At 44.7% G+C, this 23,772-nt stretch overlaps 1 protein-coding gene across 1 annotated transcript in view; it reads left to right on the forward strand.

The window, feature by feature from the left end:
* The first annotated feature begins 2,266 nt into the window (after nt 1–2,266).
* TMEM168 (transmembrane protein 168) overlaps nt 2,267–23,772 on the forward strand; it is a 41,786-nt gene continuing 20,280 nt past the window's right edge. The window contains exons 1-3 of the mRNA XM_073619887.1: nt 2,267–2,513; nt 15,466–16,772; nt 21,761–21,903. Of these exons, the coding sequence (XP_073475988.1) occupies nt 15,639–16,772; nt 21,761–21,903 (1,277 nt within the window). The 5' untranslated portion in view covers nt 2,267–2,513; nt 15,466–15,638. The remainder of the gene's footprint in view (nt 2,514–15,465; nt 16,773–21,760; nt 21,904–23,772) is intronic.

Below are 23,772 nucleotides of genomic sequence, written 5' to 3' on the forward strand. Positions count from 1 at the left end.
GCTGCCTCATCAGCGCATATCAATGAAGGAGAAAAATTACCTGTTTGCAAAATTTTATAACAAACTATGAAACAGGATTTTTTTTTTCAAAATTTTCCATCTTCTTTTGTTTGTTTAGCAAAAAATAAAAATCCCAGCTGTGATTAACCACTTCAATACAGGGCATTTTCACCCCCTTCCTGCCCAGGCCAATTTTCAGCTTTCAGTGCTATCACACTTTGAATGACAATTGCACAGTCATGCGACGTTGTACTCAAATTAAATTTTGATCATTTTTTTCTCCCACAAATAGAGCTTTCTTTTGGTAGTATTTGATCACCTCTGCGGTTTTTATTTTTTGTGCTATAAACAAAAATGACCGACAATTTTGAAAAAAACACAATATTATTACTTTTTGCTATAATAAATATCCCATTTTTTTTTCAGTTTAGGACGATATGTATTCTTCTACATATTTTTGGTAAAAAAAAAAAAAAAAAAAATCGCAATAAGCATATATTGATTGGTTTGCGCAAAAGTTATAGCATCTACAAAATAGGGGAAAGATTTATGTCATTTTTATTATTTTTTTTTAACTACTAATGGCGGCGATCTGCGATTTTTATTGTAACTGTGACATTGCGGCGGACAGATTGGACACTTTTGACACTATTTTGGGACCATTGACATTTATAAAGCGCTAAAAATGGACTGATTTACTGTATAAATGTCATTGGCAGGGAAGGGGTTAACACTAGGGGGCGCTGAAGGGGTTAAATGTGTGTCCTAGGGAGTGATTCTAACTGTGGGGGGAGGGGACTGATAAGGGGAGGAGACCGATCGGTGTTCCTATATACAAGGAACATACGATCAGTTCACCTCTCCCCTGACAGGTCGTGGATCTGTGTGTTTACACACACAGATCCACGTCCCTGCCCTGTGATGAGCGATCGCGGGTGCCCGGCGGACATCGCAGCCGCCGGGCACATGCATTGGGTCCCCAGTGATGCAGCGCGCGCTCTCCACAATGCCGGGAAGCCGAGGACGTCATATGACAACCACCCGGAGGGAGGAAGGGTTCCCGCGGCCGTCATTTTACTATGGCCCGGTATGGAAATGGTTAAATATTTGTGTAAAAAAAATGATAAAAATTTCATTTGGGTACAGTGTTGTATGACCGCGCAATTGTCATTCAAAGTGTGTCAGCGCTGAAAGCTGAAAATTGGTCTGGGAAGGAGGGGAGTTTAAGTGCCCAGTAAGCAAGTGGTTAATCGGCTGTTCCTAATGGTAACTGGGAAGCGATGACATGACATCACTTTCGGTTTACTCGTAAACCATCGGTGCCATTTTTTGAAGTTAGCAACACCATCTTGGTGTTTGGAATGCTTTTAAGTGCAGCGTAGGGATTTGGGGTCTTATAGACCTCAGATCTCTCCATAAAGAGGACCTGTCACCGCCTATTGCTGTCATAAGGATGTTCACATAAAAATAAAAAAAAATTAAAGTGTGAAATAAAAAAAAAAATTAAACAAATAATTGAAAAAAAAAAAAGTGCCCCGTCCTCCTGTGCTCGCGCACTTTGGTCCCACATGCATGCAAACAGAGATCGTCCCACACGTGAGGTATCACCGCGAACGTCAGATCACGAGCAGTAATTCTATCATCAGACCTCCTGTGTAAATCAAAAGTGGTAACCTCTAAAGGCTTTTAAAAAGTTGCTCATGGATAGTAAAACTGACGTCGTTTGTCGCCGTTGCACAGGCGTGCACAATTTTGACATGTTTGGTATCTATTTATCATCTTTTATATTTTACACAAAAACTGGGTTATTTGTTTTTTTTTTTTGTTTTTTTTGCATTAAAATTCGAAAAAAGTGTATTTTTTCCAAGAAAATTGAGTTTGAAAAACCGCTGCGCAAAAACCGTGAGGCGTAAAAAATTGTAAAACCCACCAATTTGTTCTCTAGGGTCTCTACTTTAAAAAAAAGAAATCTATGTTTGGGGGTTCTAAGTAATTTTCTAGCAAAAAAATACTGATTGTTACATGTGAACAAAAATGCCAGAAAAGGCCCAGACTGGAAGTAGTTAAAAACATAAATAAAAAAAGTTGTGTACCCCCCATAATGTGCACCACAATGTGTACACGTACAACAATCACACATGGCATTACAGGAAGGGTGGAATATCATTGGGCCACAATATGTACAATGTAGAAGAATTCTCTGCTGGCTTCATTTCATATAGAAAGTAAAGCTGAGGTAAAGTGTGAGATGTTCGCGAAGCTTCCCCGCCCCCAGCAGTGTGTCCCTTCCCGCTCCCTCTACTCGGTGATGACGCGGCCTCAACATGGCGGCGTTCGCGGAAATAGGGAAACTTTAATGGGATTTCTGAGGCGGCGGGGATAGTTGGAAAGAGCGGGACAGGGGAGCCCGGTGTACCGTACAGCACACGTGACATGAACTCCGGTGTGCCCCGCACCTCCCCCAACCACACCTTCCTCAGAGACCTCCGTGTCCCCGGTCACTGCTTCATAAGGTTTGTTGTAGGATGTGATACATCCCTGAAGGGGGGAGGGGAAGAAAGCGGCCAGGACTGGGAGTGTTCTGTGTGTGGATAGTGCAGGCTGTCACCTTTTGTAAGACCTGTGTGCTATCAGCAAATACAATCTGTATTCATCTTCAGTGCTGCTCATCTAATGTAACCTTATCTAAACACTTCCTGTCTGTATGCATGGCAGTACTCCACTGATGTCTGCAATAGGTTCACTTCCTGTTTGTGTGCATGTACCCCCCTGTCTGCACAGCATTCACTTCCTGTCTGTATGCATGTACCCCACTGATGTCTGCAATAAGTTCACTTCCTGCCTGTGTGCAGGTACCCCACTGATGTCTGCACAGCATTCACTTCTTGTCTGTATGCAGGTACCCCACTGATGTCTGCACAGCATTCACTTCCTGTCTGTATGCAGGTACCCCACTGATATCTGCACAGCATTCACTTCCTGTCTGTATGCAGGTACCCCACTGATGTCTGCAATAAGTTCACTTCCTGTCTGTATGCATGTACCCCACTGATGTCTGCAATAAGTTCACTTCCTGTCTGTATGCATGTACCCCACTGATATCTGCACAGCATTCACTTCCTGTCTGTATGCATGTACCCCACTGATGTCTGAAATGAGTTCACTTCCTGTCTGCATGTACCCCACTGATGTCTGCAATAAGGTCACTTCCAGTCTGTATGCACGTACCCCACTGACGGCTGCACAGCGAGCGTTCACATCCTGTCTGTGTGTACGTACCCCACTGACGGCTGCACAGCATTCACTTCCTGTCTGTTTGCACGTACCCCACTGACGGCTGCACAGCGTTCACTTCCTGTCTGTTTGCACGTACCCCACTGACGGCTGCACAGCGTTCACATCCTGTCTGTGTGTACGTACCCCACTGACGGCTGCACAGCATTCACTTCCTGTCTGTTTGCACGTACCCCACTGACGGCTGCACAGCGTTCACTTCCTGTCTGTTTGCACGTACCCCACTGACGGCTGCACAGCGTTCACTTCCTGTCTGTGTACACGTACTCCATTGACGGCTGCACAGCGTTCACATCCTGTCTGTGTGTACGTACCCCACTGACGGCTGCACAGCATTCACTTCCTGTCTGTTTGCACGTACCCCACTGACGGCTGCACAGCGTTCACTTCCTGTCTGTTTGCACGTACCCCACTGACGGCTGCACAGCGTTCACTTCCTGTCTGTGTACACGTACTCCATTGACGGCTGCACAGCATTCACGTCCTGTCTGTATGCACGTACTCCACTGACAGCATTCACTTCCTGTCTACATGCACGTACTCCACTGACAGCTGCACAGCATTCACTTCCGGTCCGTATGCATGTACCCCACTGATGTCTGCAATAAGTTCACTTCCTCTCTGTATGCATGTACCCCACTGATATCTGCACAGCATTCACTTCCTGTCTGTATGCATGTACCCCACTGATGTCTGCAATAAGTTCACTTCCTCTCTGTATGCATGTACCCCACTGATATCTGCACAGCATTCACTTCCTGTCTGTATGCATGTACCCCACTGATGTCTGCAATGAGTTAATTTCCTGTATGCATGTACCCCACTGATGTCTGCAATAAGTTCACTTCCTGTCTGCACGTACTCCACTGACGGCTGCACAGCGTTCACTTCCTGTCTGTATGCACGTACTCCACTGACGGCTGCACAGCGGTCACATCCTGTCTGTATGCACGTACATTTATGTACATGTGATTTTCTTTCTTTTTTTTTCTTTTTTTTTTTCTTTTTTCTTTTTTATACATTTGCAAAGATTTCAACCAACTTTTTTTACATTTTCATTATGGGGTATTGTTTGTAGAATTCTGAGGAAAATTATGAATTAATCAATTTGGGAATAAGGCTGTAACATAATAAAATGTGGAAAAAGTGAAGCGCTGTGAATACTTTCCGGATGCATTATATATACATTGTCTCATGCATCTTCTTGTTCCTGGGCAATAGCTTACCAGTAATGACCTCAGGATAAAGGGTGACAGCCCAGGAGCATTCACCTACAAAAAGCAAGGCAGCTTCCAATTATGTATCCTGACAGGTTGCCTTTAGTAATTCAGTGAACAGAGGTTTATTCAGTGGCTGGCTGTAAATAGATGATCAGGAATTCTCAAGTCTTTGCCTTTTCCAAAGCTTTGATGGGAAACTATATTTGCCCGATCTCTAAGTTGTGACTTATGGTTAAAGGGCCAACGTACCCATACGGGATTTTGCGCACCCGTGCTACTTTGCCGACGTATATTGGCGTGAGCCGGTCGCCAAGTGGTTAAATGAAAATCGTACTATCTTCTATCGTACGAGAAAAATTTTCGCGCTTGTCCCATCGGATAATATCAGATGTACTGTCGTGATTGGCTCTCGAAAGCTGTGTATTACTGATCAGATTATCGTATAATCGCTTCAAAAGCGGTATTTTTTGTATCCTTTTCAGACGGGCCATTAGATGAGGCTCAGAGCACATTACTGCAGAAAACCAGTCAATTCTAAGAGGTTCACATCATTTTTCCTGCCACTGTATGACTTACCGTATATACTCGAGTATAAGTTCAGGCCCTAATTTACCACAAAAAAATAGGGAAAACTTATTGACCCGAGTATAAGATGAGGGTGAGAAATGCAGCAGCTACTGTAAGTGGAAAAAGAGGGTCAACAATGCCCAACTGCAGCTGTATAACTCCCTGTGCATGTGTCCTGTGTATATGTACATGTGTCCTGTGTATATGTACATGTGTCCTGTGCATGCTTCCGTGTGCCGCTCTGCACCGATCAGCATGTGCTATTACTATTCACTGTTTAAAAGCCGCGCCGCTTCCTTCTCGTCCGTGATAGGCAGAAAACTCCATTTCCCAGCAGTCAGCCTATCACAGACATTCTCTCATCCTCATACCATGGACGAGGATGAGAGAATGTCCGTGATAGGCTGTACTCTGACTGCTGGGAAATTGAGTTTTTTGCCTATAACAGATGAGAAGGAGGCGCGTCTTTTGAACAGTAATTGGGCGCCGAATAGTAATAGCACACGCTGGCCGCCGTCTGCCTGCATGACACGCTGATCATGTAGGCAGACGGTGGTGACTCAAGTATAAGTCGAGGGGGGCACTTTCAGCCCTAAAAAAAGGGCTGAAAATCTCGACTTCTACTCGAATATATACGGTATATCAAGCATGTCAGGTGAGCTGACCATTCTTGGATGGAACAGGATAGGTTAGGAATCCGTTTCAGTTGCTATTAAATGTAAAAAAAAATACCAGATTCCTCCATGAGCGAATCGGCAGTGCCAGCTATTTTATTTTAAAAGCTGGACTCGGCTGTCAGAATACCCGAACAGTGGATGCAGCCACTGTTTGGCCCTACAATTCTCCACCCGACTCCTGTATATCAATCCAAGGATGGCAAGCAAGCGAGTGCCAACAGGGTCACCCATATAACACATTTTGTTCAGTTTATCAGAAACCACTTGATAGTCATTTTGTGTATGACCAGGTTTAGAATTGCTGGATTTTACCTGCGTGGTTAACAGCATTCGATATCTGGGAGCACCCTTACCAGCTATAGTATTTATTTTTTTAGCTATTCTTAAAACAGATTGTGTAGGCGGATAATGAAAACAGCACCAGTAGATTACTGAAGGTTAACATTGCCAGAAATGTCTGTTTTTTTTGCAGCTGAAGCTCATTGTTATGCTGTAAGAGCTCTAAAAATCACTGGGCTCACATCCTGCTAGAGAATGCACACAGCCAGGAAGCAGAAACAAAACTAATCTTAAATAATACAAACGCACCTATCTCCCCCATGTAATATTCATAAACAGAAACTATGTATGGGGAAACTATGTATCACCAAATAGCTGAACTCTGATACTAAATTGTATATAGTAAAAAAAAAAAAAAATCTGAGACTGGGTCCACTGCTGGAAATCAAGCTGGGAGAACCTGAGAAACTGCAGAAAGCAAACATGGGAAAGAACATAGTATTGCATGGAGATAGCTATAACAACAAATGCGTTACTGCTAATGTGTATTAGGCACGGCAGAACATTTTGAAAACCAGAAGAACCATTGTTACCAGTCTATTTCATCCTTCGCCAGGGATTTGTTATTCATCACAATAGTGTAATGTTTTGGAACCATATATGGCCCATTTATTAAGGCGTGTGTATTTAGTGATCAATAAAAAAATTGCCCGATTTAAGGTTTTCTAGCAATACTATTCCATGAGTAGGAGTGGAAGCATTGAAAAACACAACCTTTATTTCCCTTAATGTCTTTCAGGACAGCACTTGAGAGAGTGACTCCTCCCCTTGCAAACAGGAAATGCCTCTTCCACCAAACTTTAAAAGGAGGCTCCTTTCCACACATTGTCAGTTTTTGTGTTTCCTCCGGAGGGAACACTTCGTGGGGAAGTCAGGGCTCTCAGGTGCTATCCTGGGAGCTCAGGTTCCCTGTGTTTTCACTAAATGCTTTTTTCACCTCATGGGAGCTGTTCCTCCCATTCCACAGCTGATGTTGGGTGCTGCTGGCTGGGCTCCCTCTCCCTCTTCATCTGGGCTCAGGGTGAGTCTGACTGTTGTGGGCATCACTCCTGGGCGGCGGCAAGGCAGGCAGTGGCCGTTTACTGTGTTTTTTTCTTCGGTCCACCGCCTGTTGTTTATTTCGCCGCCGCCATCTTGGGGAGGGCAGCGGGGCTCCATCCGCCGGAAGTGAGGCATCCGGGAAGGGGGTGGTGCCCACGGAACAGGCGTACGGCATAATTTGGGCACATGAGGCAGCTTTAGTTCTTACTGTGCACCTGTGGTGAGCATCCTTGTAAAAAGGACAGGTTGTCTCACTGGGATGGTTTCTTCTTTTTGTCTCATGGCCAAGAGCTCTGATCCAGTGGCAAAAAGGAAATGCCCTTCATGTAAATCTAAACTACCACCTGAAGGATGGAAGAAGACTTTATGTCAAGCCTGTATTGATTCGCTAGTTAAAGAAGAAGCTTCTTCCGCTTGCAGCGACTTGATTGCATCTGATAAAAAAGCACTTGATGCGACTATTCAATCATTTCGCTCTTCTCTAGCAAACCCATCCCTGAGTCAACCAACTACCTCACAGTTCTCTCAAGACTCACTTATAGTCCCGACGGTGAAGACTGAGGCATCTCCTACCCCAGAGGGACATTCCCCCTCTCCAATCTGCAGAGGAGTCTGATGAGGGGGAGGAAGGAGAAAATTTACCTTCAAAATGTAAATTGTCTTTAGAACAGGTAGATGGCCTGTTAAAAGCAATCTATACCACACTGGGTCTGGAAGAGGAAAGAAAGGAGTTATCTCTGCATGACAAAATGTATGCAGGGCTCAGCGAACACAAAAAATCGCAATTTCCCAGTACTGAGACTATTAAGAAAGAGTGGACAGAGCCAGAGAGAAGACCTTTCTTTCCCAAAGCCTTAAAAAGGCGTTTCTCTTTTGATGAAGATCCAGCGGCGGTTTGGAACAAAACCCCCAAACTAGATGCCGCGTTTTCCCAAGTCTCGAGGTCAACAGTTTTGGCATTCGAGGACATGGGGGTGTTAAGAGATCCCATGGACAAAAGGATGGACCAGCTACTAAAAAGGGCATGGCAATCCATCATGGGAAATCTTAAACCTGCTATGGCGACTACTAGAGGTCGACCGATATATCGGCCGATATTTGGCTTTTTTTACTTAATCGGCATCGGCTGATTGTGCTGATAAAAAAAGCCGATTATAACTTCAGCGGGACTTGCAAATGACTTCTGTAATAGAAGTCAATTGCAAGTTGTCTGAAGGTTTCTTCTCTCCTCCTCTGGGCAGCCTGCCAAATCTGATAAGAAGATACATTTGTATCTCTTTGGGTTGTTTTATCAATAGACTGAACTCCATGTGTAGAAGTTCTCAGTTTAACCATTTAAAGACTAAATCTTTTTTGACATTTGTTGCTTACAAGTAAAAATTCTGTATTTTCTGCTAGAAAATCACTTGGAACCCCCAAACATTATATATATTTTTTTTAGCAGAGACCCTAGGGAATAAAATAGCGGTTGTTGCAATATTTTATGTCACACGGTATTTGCGCAGCGGTCTTTCAAACGCAATTTTTTAAAATAAAATACACTAATTAAAAAAAAAAAAATAAGCAGTAAAGTTAGCCCATTTTTTTTCGTCCAAAAGTTTTGGTTACCTGTTTTTGTGTATTTAATATTTAAGATATGGTTATTTATTTTTTTTAATCTAAATTATACATACAAGTGAACTGATTGGAGGTTTGTTTTGTTCAATAAATGTTTAAATGTAAAAAAATTTCTGTATCACTTATTACTTAAGGTTGCTTTCACACTGGAGCGGGCAGGCGTTGACGGTAAAACGCTGTTAGTTTTAACGGTGCTTTACCGTCATTTTAGCGGCGCTAATCGGCTGCTAGCGGGGCGCTTATAACCCAGCTAGCGGCCGAGGAAGGGGTTAAATGCGCCCCTGAAGTGCTGCTGCCGAAACGCTTTGCAGCCGCTTCGGCAGCGGTGCACATTCATTTCAATGGGCAGGAGTGGTGGAGGAGCGGTATACACCACTCCAAAGACATCCTGCCAGCGCATCGCCTCAGTGTGAAAGCACTCGGGATATCACACTGAGACTGTAGGGAAGCCGTTTTACAGGCACTTTACAGGCGCTATTTTTAGCCCAAAAGCGCCTAAAAAAACGCCCCAGTGTGAAAGGGGTCTAACTGTTAGATTTTATGAGATGAAGGGGGAAAAAAAAAAAATCGGCCTAATATATCGGCCCAAAAAAATCGGCATCACATATCGGCCACCGCGATTTCTAAATATCGGCATCGGCCAGAGAAAAACCCATATCGGTCGACCTCTAGCGACTACGGTGGTATCCAGGATTATGGAGTTCTGGTTAGATTAACTTAAGGCCCATATCTCAGCAGACTCACCAAAACAAGAAATTTTGGATTCGTTCTCGACTCTGTTAGCCGCTGTTGCATTTATTTCTGATGCCTCAGCGGAATCAATTAAAATGACAGCTAGATCTGCAGCCTTAGCTAACTCGGCCAGAAGAGCTCTGTGGTTGAAAACTTGGCCGGGGTACGCGGCATCCAAAAACAAGCTGTGTGGGATACCGTTCCTGGGAGACTTGCTTTTTGGTCCTGACTTAGATGTGGTTCTAGATAGAACAGCTGATAAAAAGAAGTCTTTCCCTATCAAAAAGAAAAAAACAGCCAGTTAAACGTTTTTTTTGTTCCCAAAGGGCTCAGGAACAAACCAAACCTCAGGAGAAAAGAAAAAATTGGGCATCGCAGAAGGGAAAGGGAAAAGGAAATGTCCTTTTCCATCCTCCTGCAGCCTCCGGTAAAACGCAATGACTTGTGCGTACCGGGGGGGGGAGGCTTCAAAGTTTCCTGCCCCTTTGGGCCAGCATGACAGAAAGTCAATATATTTTAGACATGCTGTCCCAAGGTTACAGGATAGAGTTTTCGGATCGCTCGTCAGAAAGATTCTTTGTAACAAACTTACCAAGGGATCTAACAAAGGCCCTGGCCATGAAGAACCTTTTAAAGGATCTGAGGCACCAGAGGGTAGTGATACCAGTATCCCCAGAAGAACAGGGTCAGGGCTTCTATTCACACATATTTCTGATAAGAAAACCATCCGGAAACTTCTGTCTTATCCTCAACAGAAAACCCCTGAACAAGTCGGTCCTATACAAAAAGTTTTGTATGGACTCAATTTTTACAGTCAGGAACATTGACAAAAGATTGTTTTATGGCATCAATCGATCTGAGGGATGCTTACCTTCATGTTCCTGTAGCAACTCAGTCCCAGAGATTCCTGAGGTTTGCGGTGAATATGGGCAAAGAGCTTATACATCTTCAGTTCAGGGCCCTTCCCTTTGGCCTGTCGTCAGCTCCTCGTATTTTTACGAAAGTAATGGCAGAAGCTCTCGCCCCTCTTCGACTCCAGGGGATTGCGGTAATTCCATATCTGGACGACCTCCTCTTTTTTGCCCCATCCAGGGAAAAGTTGCAGGAGGATCTGAACAGAGCCTGCAGTCATTTGGAGTCACTAGGGTGGATAGTGAATGTTCAAAAATTGAATTTCATTCCAGCTCAGCAAGTACTGTTTCTGGGTTACTTGATAAATTCGGTTGAGCAAAAGATTTTTCTCCCAGAAGAGAAAAAGATCAAGGTTCAAAGGGTAATAACGACACTACAAACAAATCAACTGATTTCAGTCCGAAAGGTTATGTCTGCTTTGGGGACATTAACCTCTTCTATGCCAGCCATCCAATGGGCAAGGCTGCATTTCAGGGCTCTCCAGAGGTTCCTTCTAAGAACATGGAACCACAGGACAGAGAGTTTAGATACGAAAATAAAGATCCCCACCAGAGTCAAACGTTCACTTTGGTGGTGGAAAAGTCATGTGGTACTGCAAAGCGTTCTTCTTTGTTTTTTTCCGACCGGAAAAGTGGTCACAACAGACGCCAGTTTGCGGGGATGGGGGGGCCACATGGGTCAGGCCTTAGCACAGGGAACATGGTCCCAGTTCGAGGCCCAAAAATCCTCAAATTGGAGAGAGCTAAAAGCGGTGGCCCTAGCATTAGCTTTCTTCTCTCAAAACCTCATAGGTTGCCATGTCCAGATTTTGTCAGACAATGCAACTACCATAGCCTACCTGAACAAACAGGGAGGCACAAGAAGCAGGGCTCTTCACTTACTGTCAGTAGAGATTCTGGAGTGGGCGGAAAACCACTTACTATCTCTATCCGCAGTCCATCTCAAAGGCACATTAAACGAGGTAGTGGATTATCTGAGCCGACAGAAAGTTCAGGAATCAGAGTGGAGTCTGAACAGGGAGGTGTTTGCATTAATCACCAGTACTTGGGGCCTTCCGCAGGTAGACCTGTTTGCTTCAAGACAAAACACGCAGCTCCCGAATTTTTTCTCCCTTCAGAGAGACAATTGCTCTCAGGGGATAGATGCTCTGGCACATCCATGGGATTCACCTAGGATATGCTTTTCCTCCATTCCGGTTAATCCCACTAGTGTTGAGAAAAATACTCAGAGACAGTATCAATAATTTTGATTACTCCATATTGGCCAAAGAGAGCTTGGTTTGCCACGATTCTTTAGTTGGCAATCAAACCATGTTGGCATCTTCCGCTCAGTCAGGATCTGTTGATTCAGGGTCCAGTGCATCATCCAGATGTAGGCAGGTTAAAACTCACTGCCTGGTATCTGAGGAGCAATTAATGAGAAGCAAAGGCTTTTCAGAGCATTTAACTACTACGTTGCTTTCCAGTAGGAAAAAGGTAACCAGGGATATTTATGCCAAAGTATGGAAAGTCTATGTTTCTTTCTGTCATTCAGAACATAGGGATGTTAAAGACCTAGTTTCAGTGCTGGAGTTTTTGGAAAAAAGGTACAGACAAGGATCTTGCGGTCAGCACTCTTAAAGTGCAGGTGGCCGCTTTGGGAGTTTATCTGGAGAGATCCTTATCTTCAGAAACTCTGATCATGAGATTTTTCAAAGCACTTTCCAGGTCTTGACCGGTCTCAGTGAGGCATTTCCCAAATTGGGATCTCTCGGTGGTTCTGCAAGCTCTGGTAAAAGAACCATTTGAGCCTTTACAGGCCATATCCCTTAAGAATTTAACTTTGAAAACTATTTTTCTGGTCGCAATTACTTCAGCAAGAAGGATTAGTGAACTGCACGCCCTATCAGTAAAAGAGCCTTTTTTGTCAGTTTTTCCTGATAGGGTTGTCCTTAAAGTAGATCCAGAGTTTTTTGCCAAAAGTGGCAAACTTTAGTAACAGGTCTCAGGAGATTACTCTCCCAACCTTTTGTGCTAACCCTTCGGGTAAAAAGGAAGAGCAGTTTCACAGCTTGGATGTAAGACGTATCCTATTACATTATTTGGAAGTAACAGGAGGGTTTAGAGCTTCAGATTCATTATTTGTTCTTTTTTCTGGAAACAAAAAAGGCCACCAAGCATCAAAAGGATCATTGTCTAGATGGCTTAAGACAGCTATTTCTGTAGCCTATTCTCAAATGGGTTTATCTTCCCCGCTGGGAATTAGGGCTCATTCAATGAGGGCCCAGGCCACTACATGGGCAGAAAGAGCTGGTGCCACCCTAGATCAGATTTGTAAGGCGACTCCGTGGTCAAGCTACTTAACGTTTGTCCGTCATTACAGACTGGATCTCCTGTCTGCAAGGGATCAGGCTTTTGGCAGAAAGGTTCTGCAGGCTGTGGTCCCTCCCTAGGGGGGTAAGTCTCTATTATCCTCTCAAGTGCTGTCCTGAAAGACGTTAAGGGAAAATTCAAGTTAGACTTACCGGTAACTTGTTTTCCAGGAGTCTTTCAGGACAGCAGCATCCCGCCCTATTGTTTTTATATATATAAATATACTGTGACTAATCATATCTCGATTATGTGTTCCAGTTTGTGGCCGGAGCTTCTCTACTACTACTGACAATGTGTGGAAAGGAGCCTCCTTTTAAAGTTTGGTGGAAGAGGTGTTTCCTGTTTGCAAGGGGAGGAGTCACTCTCTCAAGTGCTGTCCTGAAAGACTCCTGGAAAACAAGTTACCGGTAAGTCTAACTTGAATTTTTTTATATGCTTCTGTAGAGTTCACTTCAGCAGAGTGCTCTGTTTGGCAGCATTTTTTAGTTCCTTAAAGGGTTAGCTTGCCTTTACAAAAAAAAACTGCCTATGCAGGTAAGGGGAGTTTGTAGATAAAAATAAACTGTGCAGCTCTGACTGCATAATGCCCTTGCTATAGGTGTAGGCCATTTACATTCCTCATAAAGCCTAACTGGAATACTCCCAGGACACTGCTAGGACATTGCTAAGAGAGGCCTAGTCGTTACTGCTCACCTTCACCATCACAGAAGTGAGCTTTTTCTGATTCAAACCCCCTCGTATGTGCTTTCTCTCCCCTGGTGCAGTAGCTCTGAGACAAGCGTTTGAGAGCTCACTCTTTTGATGGTGGAGGTGAGCAGTAATTACTAGGCCTCACTTAGCAACATCCTAGCAAAACCCTGGGAGTATTCCAGTCAGGCTTCATGAAGTATGTAAATGGCCTACACCTATAGCAAGGGTAATATTAAACTTTAATAAGAGCTGCACAGTTTGTTTTCCCCTTATCTGCATAGGCAGTTTTTTGGTAAAGATGAGCTAACTCTTTACTAGTTCAAAACAAGGGAAAGGAAAGAGAGGGGCACCAGGCAGCCACATAGTGTAGTATGTTAGTTTTATTCAAGATATATGAAAACAATAGTAATTCGCGCACACACAAGCACATCGGAGATCAAGGCATGTCACTGGGAAGCAGGTTCCAAGCCAGGGATGGATAGCGGCTCCACCGAGCAAGCAGGACTGCTGAACCAGGAGAAGGAACCTTCTCCACTGCAGGGACTGCTGGAGCTGCTGGGAGCCTACATCTGAAGGCGGGGAAGAAGCTGCTGGAGCCGCTGCTGAAGATAGATACACCAGAACACTGATGTGTGATCTGCCAAAGCAAAAGGACTTCATTTTGGGAGCGAACACGCCCCTCCCTCAGTTTTCTAGCTTCTCTTGGTCTCTTTAGCTAGTTAGCCTTTTTGAAGATACCAGGCACGACCAACCAGGTGAACAGGTTGAACCTAGCCTATATTTGTAGTAGGAGTTATTAGCTTGTTTCTGTTTTTATCATCGGGAGCCTGGCTTTGCTGTAAAAGTGACCTGGGCGGCTGTAGAGCTTTTGGGTCACTTTTACGTGACTCAAGCTTATGCCACACCCCAACCCCCCCCTCTGGCGCTAACTCTAATTGGTATCAGGGCTCTGCTGCTCCTCCTGGGAGTTCAAGATCTCAACAACTAACATCAGAAGGGTGAATGGGAGAAGATGTCCTCTGCAGAAGTGTAAACCGGAAGCACTCGCTCTGAGCACTTTTAGTTCAGAGCTGTCAAAATCCCCTCTAGAAAGCTGGGTGCACAGCTAATCGATCCCAGTCCTGTGCTCCATCAGCATGAGTCAAGGCAGTGGAGACATCAGGGGTAATAAACGCAGGATATCTCCGTGAAGAGAACTTGTAACCTCCCCAGTGCTGTCACATCGGGCCTTGCCCCCTATGTGATAGTAATAAAGCTAAGTAGCACACGTGAACACAAATATGTGCGTTGAGTGCATATGTGTATGTAAATGGAAATTGTGCCACCTTGGTTATCAATGTGTCGGAGTGAAACCATCAATTGTAGGTCCCTTATTTGCAGGTAACTGGCATTTAAAATGTTGTATATTGATAGTTTTGGGTACCAAAATGTTTCTTTGTTGTGGGTGCATGCAGGTTTGAAGCCCACTGCATTTGGTATCCATTTACTCAACACACCAAATCAGGGGATTATATTGTGTTCTTGCACTGAAATTCATCTTAAGTGTATTTTTCCCTGAAAATATTGCTGTGATCAACAGTTCTGCAATTATTGTGCAACATAAAAAATTGCAGGGACTTTCTGAAAACATATAAAAGAATGACAGGTTTTGTTTTCCATTCTGTCACGGCCACTTTAAGTATGCAAATCAAAATGTAAAAAGAAGTGACTCATCCAGGATTTTTTATTGTAGCGTTATCAGCAATATCAGTCCTCTAACCTGTATTGTTCTGTGTAGGCAATGTAGCCATTGGCAATTTACCTTTTTATTACACATGAAGATAGACTAGCATTTAAAATGAATAAAAGCTATACCAAGCCATACCAATTCTGTAAGCAGACCTTGTACTTTAGAATGTTGCAAATACCAATGTTATTCAGTAACACACTTTATATACCACTTCAAAGCTTTTATTGCATTAGATTATGTTATGCTGTACACAAATAATGGAATTTGTAATTCTGATTCTTTTTTTATTCTTACAGGCTGTTTAATGGAAGAGAAGAAATAGGAAATCCCTGACTGCATACCTGCCTTCTCTATGAGAGCTTAACTGATACAGTGATGTACATTACAAGGAAGTAGCAGCACCTTCAAACTTCTATATGAAAAATCAAGAATACAATCTCTTTGGCAAATCCCGCTCCCACATTTTTACATGTGCAGATCACTCCGTTACTGTGTTAGTCACTGCCTCCATGCAGCAATGACACGACTCGAAGAGGCAAACCAAGAGGTCAACATGCACACATCAGTCAGATATTTGGGTTTTTTAGCCAGGATCACTTTACTAGTGGCCATATGTATGGGTCTTTATGTTAGATGGGAACAGACGGCTGAAACGTTAATATTGGTAATATTTATCTTGGGCCTTTTCATCTTTGGCATTGCAAGCATCCTTTACTACTATTTTTCTATGGAAGTTGCCAGTTTAAGCCTTTCAAATCTGTGGTTTGGGTTTCTTCTTGGTCTGCTTTGTTTTATCGATATGTCCCAGTTTAAGTATGATGTAAAAGAGGAAGCCACAAAATACTTGCTTATATCCTCCATAATCATTCGAGCAATGTATGCGCTTGTGGAGAGGATCTGTGGCTGTGTTCGGCACCATCCCACACTTCTAACAGCAGCAGAGTTTTTGGAACTGACTGGTTTTGCCGTTGCCAGTACCATCATGCTTGTCCAAAAGTCATTGTGCATCATCTTGCTTATCACAGCATTTGCACTGATAGTTATTGACCTGCGAATGAAATCTTTCCTGGCAATACTAAACCTGGTTATATTTAGTGTTGTGACACCTGTGCTGTTTTTCCCATCGTTAAAAATTCCTGTCAATCCATTTGCATTATCTTGCTTTTTTTGCTGCATCATTAGTGAGCCTTTTCTTGATGTGTACTTTAGTGGTCTTTCGGTCACAGAGCGATGGAAACCGTATCTGTATCGAAGCCCGATTTGCAGAAGGTTTTCTGTCATGTCTATTGGATTGATTGAACTAATATTTTTCATTCTAGCAGCCTTTAAATTACAAGATCTACATTTATGGTATTTTGTTATTCCTGGCTTTTCCATCTTTGGCATCTTTTGGCTAATCTGCCATATTATCTTTTTAATCACTCTTTGGGGTTTCCACACTAAGTTGAATGACTGCCATAAGGTATACTACAGCCATAGAACAGATAACAGCCTTGATAGGGTTATGGCCTCAAAAGGAATGCGTCATTTTTGCCTTATTTCTGAGCGTTTGGTGTTCTTCAGTCTCCTGTCAACAACGGTTCTTGGAGCTGTATCTTGGCAGGTAAGGAAAAATATGTACATTATATATTATAATTATTGTACAATTTCTATTAGTATGTAGCTTAGACATTACGACATTCAGCAGCAATATGAACAACGAGTAAAGGATGTACTCAGACATTGAATGGTGTGAATTAAAGTGATTATAATGGTAAAAAAAAGTTGGTTTATCTTTAAAGCGGAGCTCCACCCAAAAGGGGAAGTTCAGCTTTAAGTACTCCTCCCCTGCCACATTTGGCATGCAATTTTTGTTTGGGCGGGCACCTAGTTTTGACAGGTACCCACTGCTCCTCCCTCCCAGCAGTCTTCTGGGACACATCACAGGTCCAAGAAGACTGCTGGACCATTCAGGAGGCGCAGCGCAACTTGCACATGCACAGTGGACACCCGGCTGTGACAGCACAAGCTGTCACAGCTGGGTGTCTATAGTTGGGGTGCCAGTACCAGGGAGAGAAGAGGGAGAAAAGGGACGGCCCCGATGAGCACATCGCTGGATCCTAGTACTGGTGAGTGTGTGTTTATTAAAAGTCAGCAGCTACAGCTTTTTTAGCTGCTGACTTTTAATAAACTCAAAAATGACGGGAGCTCCTCTTTTATGCAGTAAGGTAAAAACATTTTCCAAGTTGCGCTCTCCAGACCCTCCCTTAAACATTTGCCCAAGCCCAATCTTGTTCCAGCACTGTGCTTGTGTGCAGCAGCTCTCCTCTCTTTTTTCACAAGAGACTCAGCAGCAGCAAGAGCCATTGGCTTCTGTTGCTATCAGTCAAATCCTGTGAGGAGGGAGCGGGGGGGGGGGGGCAGGGCCAAGCCGCACTGTGTGTCTATAGGCACATACAGCTCGGCTTGTATTCGAGCCCACACGGGTGCCCCCATAGCTAGCGGCTTGCTATGGGGGCTCTCGGAGAAGAGGAGGTACCAGGATCACCAGCGGGAGACCCCAGAAGATGAGGTTCGGGTCCGCCCCGTGCAATACCATTGCATAAAGCAGGTATGTATAACACATTTGTTATTTGGGGAAAAAAATAAAAAAGCTTTACAATCAGAACAACTATAAACAATGGAACAGATGTATCTGTGCAAAACAGGGGTAGGGATACATTTTTTTTTTTTTTTTTGAGACAAGTTTACCACATAATCTCCGCCTAATTTTCTTACATTTTGCCCTCTACTGCTCAAAATTTGTAGAGCCATAAAATAAAACATGTACTGACCACTTCATATGTGTGCATGTTTTAAGTGAAAAACTGTTGCGAGTTGTTGTCTGACATTTCCCCAGTTGTCTTCCAGAGCAGCAATCTGTGAGATGATTGGTCCCTCTAAGTTGTCTTTTCCAGGAGGTTAAATTGGTTTAGCTAAAAATAAAGCAAGTAGGTAACCCCTTGGCCGGGGGGGATACATTTTATTATGTTTTAATGCACAAACAAATATTAAAACCCAGAACCCATCAAAGTATATGTAAGTACCTGAAACACACCTAAAAATGGCAAGTAAAAATGCTGTTGATATATGCCTATACTATGCTTAAAGGGTTAGTTTGCCTTTACCAAAACATTGTCTATGCAGATATTGGGCGTCTGTAGATAAAAACAAACTGTGCAGCTTTGACCAGTGTTGAGTAATGCCCTTGCTGCAAGTGTAGGCCATTTATGTACCTCATAAAGCCTAACCTGAAAACTACCAGGATGTTGCTAGGTAAGTGAGACCTAGTCTTTACTGCTCACCTCCACCATCACAGGAGTGAGCTCTCAAACGCTGAGCTTAGACCTACTGCATCAGGGGAAAGAAATACACGTGAGGGGGTTTAAATCTGAGAAATAGCTCACCTCTGTGATGGTGGAGGTCAGCAGTAATGACTAGGCCTCACTTAGAGCAGAGCTCCACCCAAAAGGGTTTTAAGTACTCCACCCCCCCCCCCCCCCCCCCCGCCACTTTTGGCATGTACTTTTTTTTGGGGGGGGGGGGGGGGGGCAGAGTCCCAGGTCCCAGATGACTGCCGAACCATTCAGGACACGCAGCGTGACTCGCGCATGTGCAGTGCGCATCTGGCTATGAAGCCGCAAGCTGTCACAGCTGGGTGCCCACAGTAGAAATGTCAGCGCCGGGGAGAGAAGAGGGAGATGAGCAATGGCTCGGGTGAGCACATCGCTGGATTGTTGGACAGGTGTGTGATTATTAAAAGTAAGCAGATACACTTTTTGTAGCTGCTGGCTTTTAATAAACATAGAAACGACTGGAGCTCCTCTTTAACAACATCCTAGCAACATCCTGGGAGTATTCCAGTCAGGCTTCGTGAGGTAAGTAAATGGCCTGTAGCAAGGGCATTATTCAACTTTAGTCAGAGCTGCACAGTTTTTCATCTACAAACACCCCTTACCTGTATAGGCAGTTTTCTTGTAAAGGTGAACTAACCCTTTTAACTGGTGTAAATATATAGTATAAAATTGCAGTTGGAATATTTGCACTTTGTAAAAAAACACAAATAATACTTACAGTGTAAGGGAAGTTTACACTACAGTATATGTTCTAGAAAAAACAGGTTTGTCCACGTTTAGATTTGTACAGGCAGTTTATGTGTCTGCAATCCATGTGCTGAATCCGATGCATGAGCTATTGCTTTAGCTTTGCTCAGCAATACCAAAGAATTGAGATTTTAAAGTTGGCACCCACAGAAGCTGCAACATTCAGTTTAACATAACACAGTGGCGTCACTAGGGTTGGTGTCACCTGGTGCGGTAAAACATGGTGTTGCCCCCCTTCTCTACCAACTATAGTTCCCCCTCAGTATAGACCCCCTCTCCAGTAAGTCTAGACCAGTGTTTCTCAACTCCAGTCCTCAAGGCGCCCCAACAGGTCATGTTTTTAGCCTTCCATTATTTTGCACAGGTGATTTGATCAGTTTCATTGCCTTAGTAATTACCACAGTCATTTCATCTGAGGGAAATCCTCAAAACATGACCTGTTGGGGCGCCTTGAGGACTGGAGTTGAGAAACATTGGTCTAGACCACCCGCCTTCCTCAGTACAGACCCCTCTCCCCTAAGTCTAGACTACCCCCCTCCCTCAGTCTAGACCCCCCTCTCCACTAAGTACAGACCACCCTCCCTCAGTATAGACCCCCCCCCTCAACTGAGTACAGACACCCCTCCACTAAGTACAAACACTCCCTTACACTAAGTACAGACCCCCCTCCCTCCCTCAGTACACACTCTGTACCCCTCCTCCATCTACAATAGAGTACAGTACAGACCTTGGCTCAGCATGCACAGCAGTGTTCCTTTCTCCATTCTGTGTACATGTAGACCTCCCCTGGAGGGGTAGGCAGCTTCGGCTTCAGTCTGCTCTGCTGTGTGAGACAGCAGGACAGGGGCAACCCAGACAAACGGCGAGTCAGCAAGATACGTGGATGATAGTGCTGCTGGTGTTGTTTAAGCGGTGTCCCTACTGATAGGTGTCATCCCTCTGGCAGGTGTCTCCCAGGTGCGGTCCACACCCCCCCTAGCAATGCCACTGGCATAATACTCACAAATCTAATTTAATTGTGAGCAGCTGGGTGTATTCAGATATCTGGATCACCTTTTCTACTCCTAACACTAAGCTGCACTGTATCAGGAATAGGGTTGTCCCGATACCGATACTAGTATCGGTATGGGCACCGATACCGAGCATTTGCCCAAGTACTTGTACTCGGGCAAATGCTCCCGATGCCTCCCCCGATACCTAGAGGACAGCTGTGATCGGCACGTGGGGGAGTTACAAGATTCTCCCCCAGCGCCTTTCACCAGCTTTAGTGACATACAGCGGTGATCGGTCACCACTGACTGTCACTGCATCCTCCTCCATGCCCCCTCCGTTCCTCTGTGCCTCTCCGCTGTCCCCTGCATTCCTCTCTCCTTATCTGTCCCCCTCCGTTCTCCACCTCCGTTCCTCTCTCTTTATCTGTCCCCTCCGTTCTCCCCCTCCGTTCCTCTCTCCTTATCTGTCCCCCTCCGTTCTCCCCCTCCTTCCTCTCTCCTTATCTGTCCCCTGCATTCCTCTTTCCTTATCTGTCCCCTCCGTTCTCCCCCTCAGTTCCTCCGTCCTCCCCCTTCTTCCTTTGTGTATGGATAGAGTCAGCTGACTCTGTCCATTCACATAACTGAAACATTGTAATCTCCTGTGATTACGATGTGTCAGTTTATGAATGGAGAGAAGCCGCTGTCTTCTCTCCATTCATTCTCAGTGCAGCTGACGCTGCAGAGAAAGGGACTGGGGAATCTCTATCCTCGGTCTCTTTCTCTGTCTCAAGGGGGAGATATCAGAGGTCTGTTAAGACCCCTGATATCTCACCAAAGCCCCCCAAAAGGGCTGATTAAAAAAAAAAAAAACAATAAAGAATAAAAAAATATTATTGTAAAAAATAAAAATTGTAAAAAAAAAACAAAAAAACACACACATACAACGTTCACCCTCCCCCCAAAAAAATAGCAAAAAAAAAACTGTCACGTGACATTAAAAAAAAAGTATCGGTAATCGGTATCGGCGAGTAATTGAAAAAAAGTATCGGTACTTGTACTCGGTCCTAAAAAAGTGGTATCGGGACAACCCTAATCAGGAATATGCACTACGCTCCCTCTTTTGAGTATATTGTGCAGTTTTGAATAGTGTGACTGTGCTTGATTATAAATGAATTCTGATCATTTAGAATCCTTTTCCACTATAATCTTTTAAGCAGATGTTCTGTTTTCCTCTGTGAAAGTGTGTAATACTTTGTAGAAGTGTGAGCAGATTATTAAATGTGCTACCTGGGTTCTTTCCTTTTTATATGCCTTTTCCATGCCATTTGCACACTGCAACTGCATAAAATCATACAGTATGAGTTGTACAGTGACTTCCTTCCTGTTATCAGTATAGTAGTTCAATGAGTTCATCACTGCAAAATACTGAAATTAGATGAGGATTCATGGCATTTGTTGATACAGTCACTTACTGTTTTGCATTGCTTATTTTGTAGCCATCCATTGGGACCTTTATGAGCTTGTTTCTGATTGTCTTACCTCTCGAGTCAATGGCACATGGTCTATTCCATGAACTTGGTAGCTGTTTGGGAGGGACTTCTGTTGGCTATGCTGTTGTCATTCCCACAAATTTTTGCAGGTAAGTTGCTTCAATGTCTGTACCCTCTAGTGTTGTCACTCACATTGTGTACCCAGAAAGAGTATGCAGTTATAGTGTAATTGTGCAGATATAATCTTTTGTTACATTTATAGTGTAGCGAAGCTCCACCTTGGAAGGACAACAGTCCCTTGCATAGATGTCCTCTAACAAATGCACCCCTCCCAGGTGTTGGCAACTAGGCTCCATGCAGGGCTGCACAGTGAAGATCACTGATTTAGGGCTAAAGTATTTCACCTAGTGAGATGCATTTAATTGGGGCGTGGTCAAGATGGCGACCAGATAGGACGTGGGAAGAGAGAGCTCCGCATCTGGTAGGCATAAAATCCGGCGGAATGGGTCTTAGGACTCCTCTCTCACGCACATATTGCTGAGGAGAGAGCTGGGCATGCGAAGGGGAAGTCACGGTCCCCATAAGAAGCGGAATCAGGCGCCTGCAACCCCACCGCGGGTCAGGGACACACGCGGGTCGGCACAATCCAAGATGGCGGCCCCATCGGAGCAGGCCACGTCATCTCCGCTTGAACCTGATCAGTTCCAGGCGCTAATGCAAGCCATCACAGGCTGCCAAACTACCCTAACCACAAAAATCGAGCAAATGCAGCTCGAGATGGGGCTTATCTGGAGGGATATGGACAGACACAGAGAGAGACTAACTGAGGCGGAGCGGAGGGTGGGGGAGACTGAAGATACCGTCCATGAACACACAGTCTCCCTCCGCACGCTGCAGATGAAAGTGAAAGTACTGGAATCCCGCGCTGAAGATCAGGAGAATAGAAATCGCAGGAACAATCTGCGAATGGTGGGCCTTCCTGAGGGAGTTGAGGGGAGAGATCCGGAGGCTTATACAGAGCATCTTCTACGCACACTCCTCCCTCAGGCACCATTCTCCCAACACTTTGCGGTCGAGCGGACTCACAGAATGCCGTCTGCTCCGGGCCCACCAGGTGCCCCCCCACGTATGTTTATCTTTCGCCTGTTAAACTTTAAAGATAGAGATCTTGTCCTGCGAGAGGCAAGAAAACTGGAAGAACTGAGATTTGAAAACGCAAAGATTATGTTATTCCCGGACTACTCGGTGGAGACACAGAGGCAACGCAGAACATTTGATCCGGTCAAAGCCCAGCTGCGAGCCAAGGGGCTCAAATACAGTATGATGTTCCCTGCGCGTCTCAGAGTGATTGACGGTGAAGCTGCAGACCCCGATGAGTCTCTTTTGGTGCTGTCTCCTGTTAGTGTTCCTGTTTGTCCTCGGAAGTGTCCAGTGATGAGCATGAAGACCTTGGTTTCCCCCCCCCCCCTTCTGTCCCCCCCCCCCCCCACACACACACACACACATGTGATGGTTCTGGAGACCCGGTGTCTGCTGTGCTCATGCATTGCTCCCGAGTTTTAATGCTTGCCGGGTCTGGATTGGGGCTTCTGGAATAGGAGGGCCATTTCATGCTGTTGCACCTACATGTACCTTTTTTGGTGGCGGAGGGGGGGCTGCTGGATATTATTCACCGGTGTGATATGTCTGCCTTGTGCCCCCACCCTCCCGCATTTCTCCCTGTCCTCAACATGGTGACCTTGTACTTCTCCTGTCTGTGGCCTCACCCGGAGCCTGGTGGGGGGGGGGATATGTTCAGCTGCACCTATACCGGGGGGGGGGGGGCTGTGGTGGAATGCCCCTTTTGATTCCTACCTCAGCCAATTCCCCTTGCTATATGGGCCTACTGGAATCTTTTCGTCTGTTATTGGACATGTACGAGACTGGACACGCGTTAGAATACACATGGAGACTCTAGGCCCATGGGGTTTGATGTTTCTTTCATATTGTAACTAAGAATGTGCCCTTAGAGTATTCTA

The sequence above is a fragment of the Aquarana catesbeiana genome, linkage group LG03 (genome assembly GCF_042186555.1).
Source record: "Aquarana catesbeiana isolate 2022-GZ linkage group LG03, ASM4218655v1, whole genome shotgun sequence".
Lineage (NCBI taxonomy): Eukaryota > Metazoa > Chordata > Amphibia > Anura > Ranidae > Aquarana > Aquarana catesbeiana.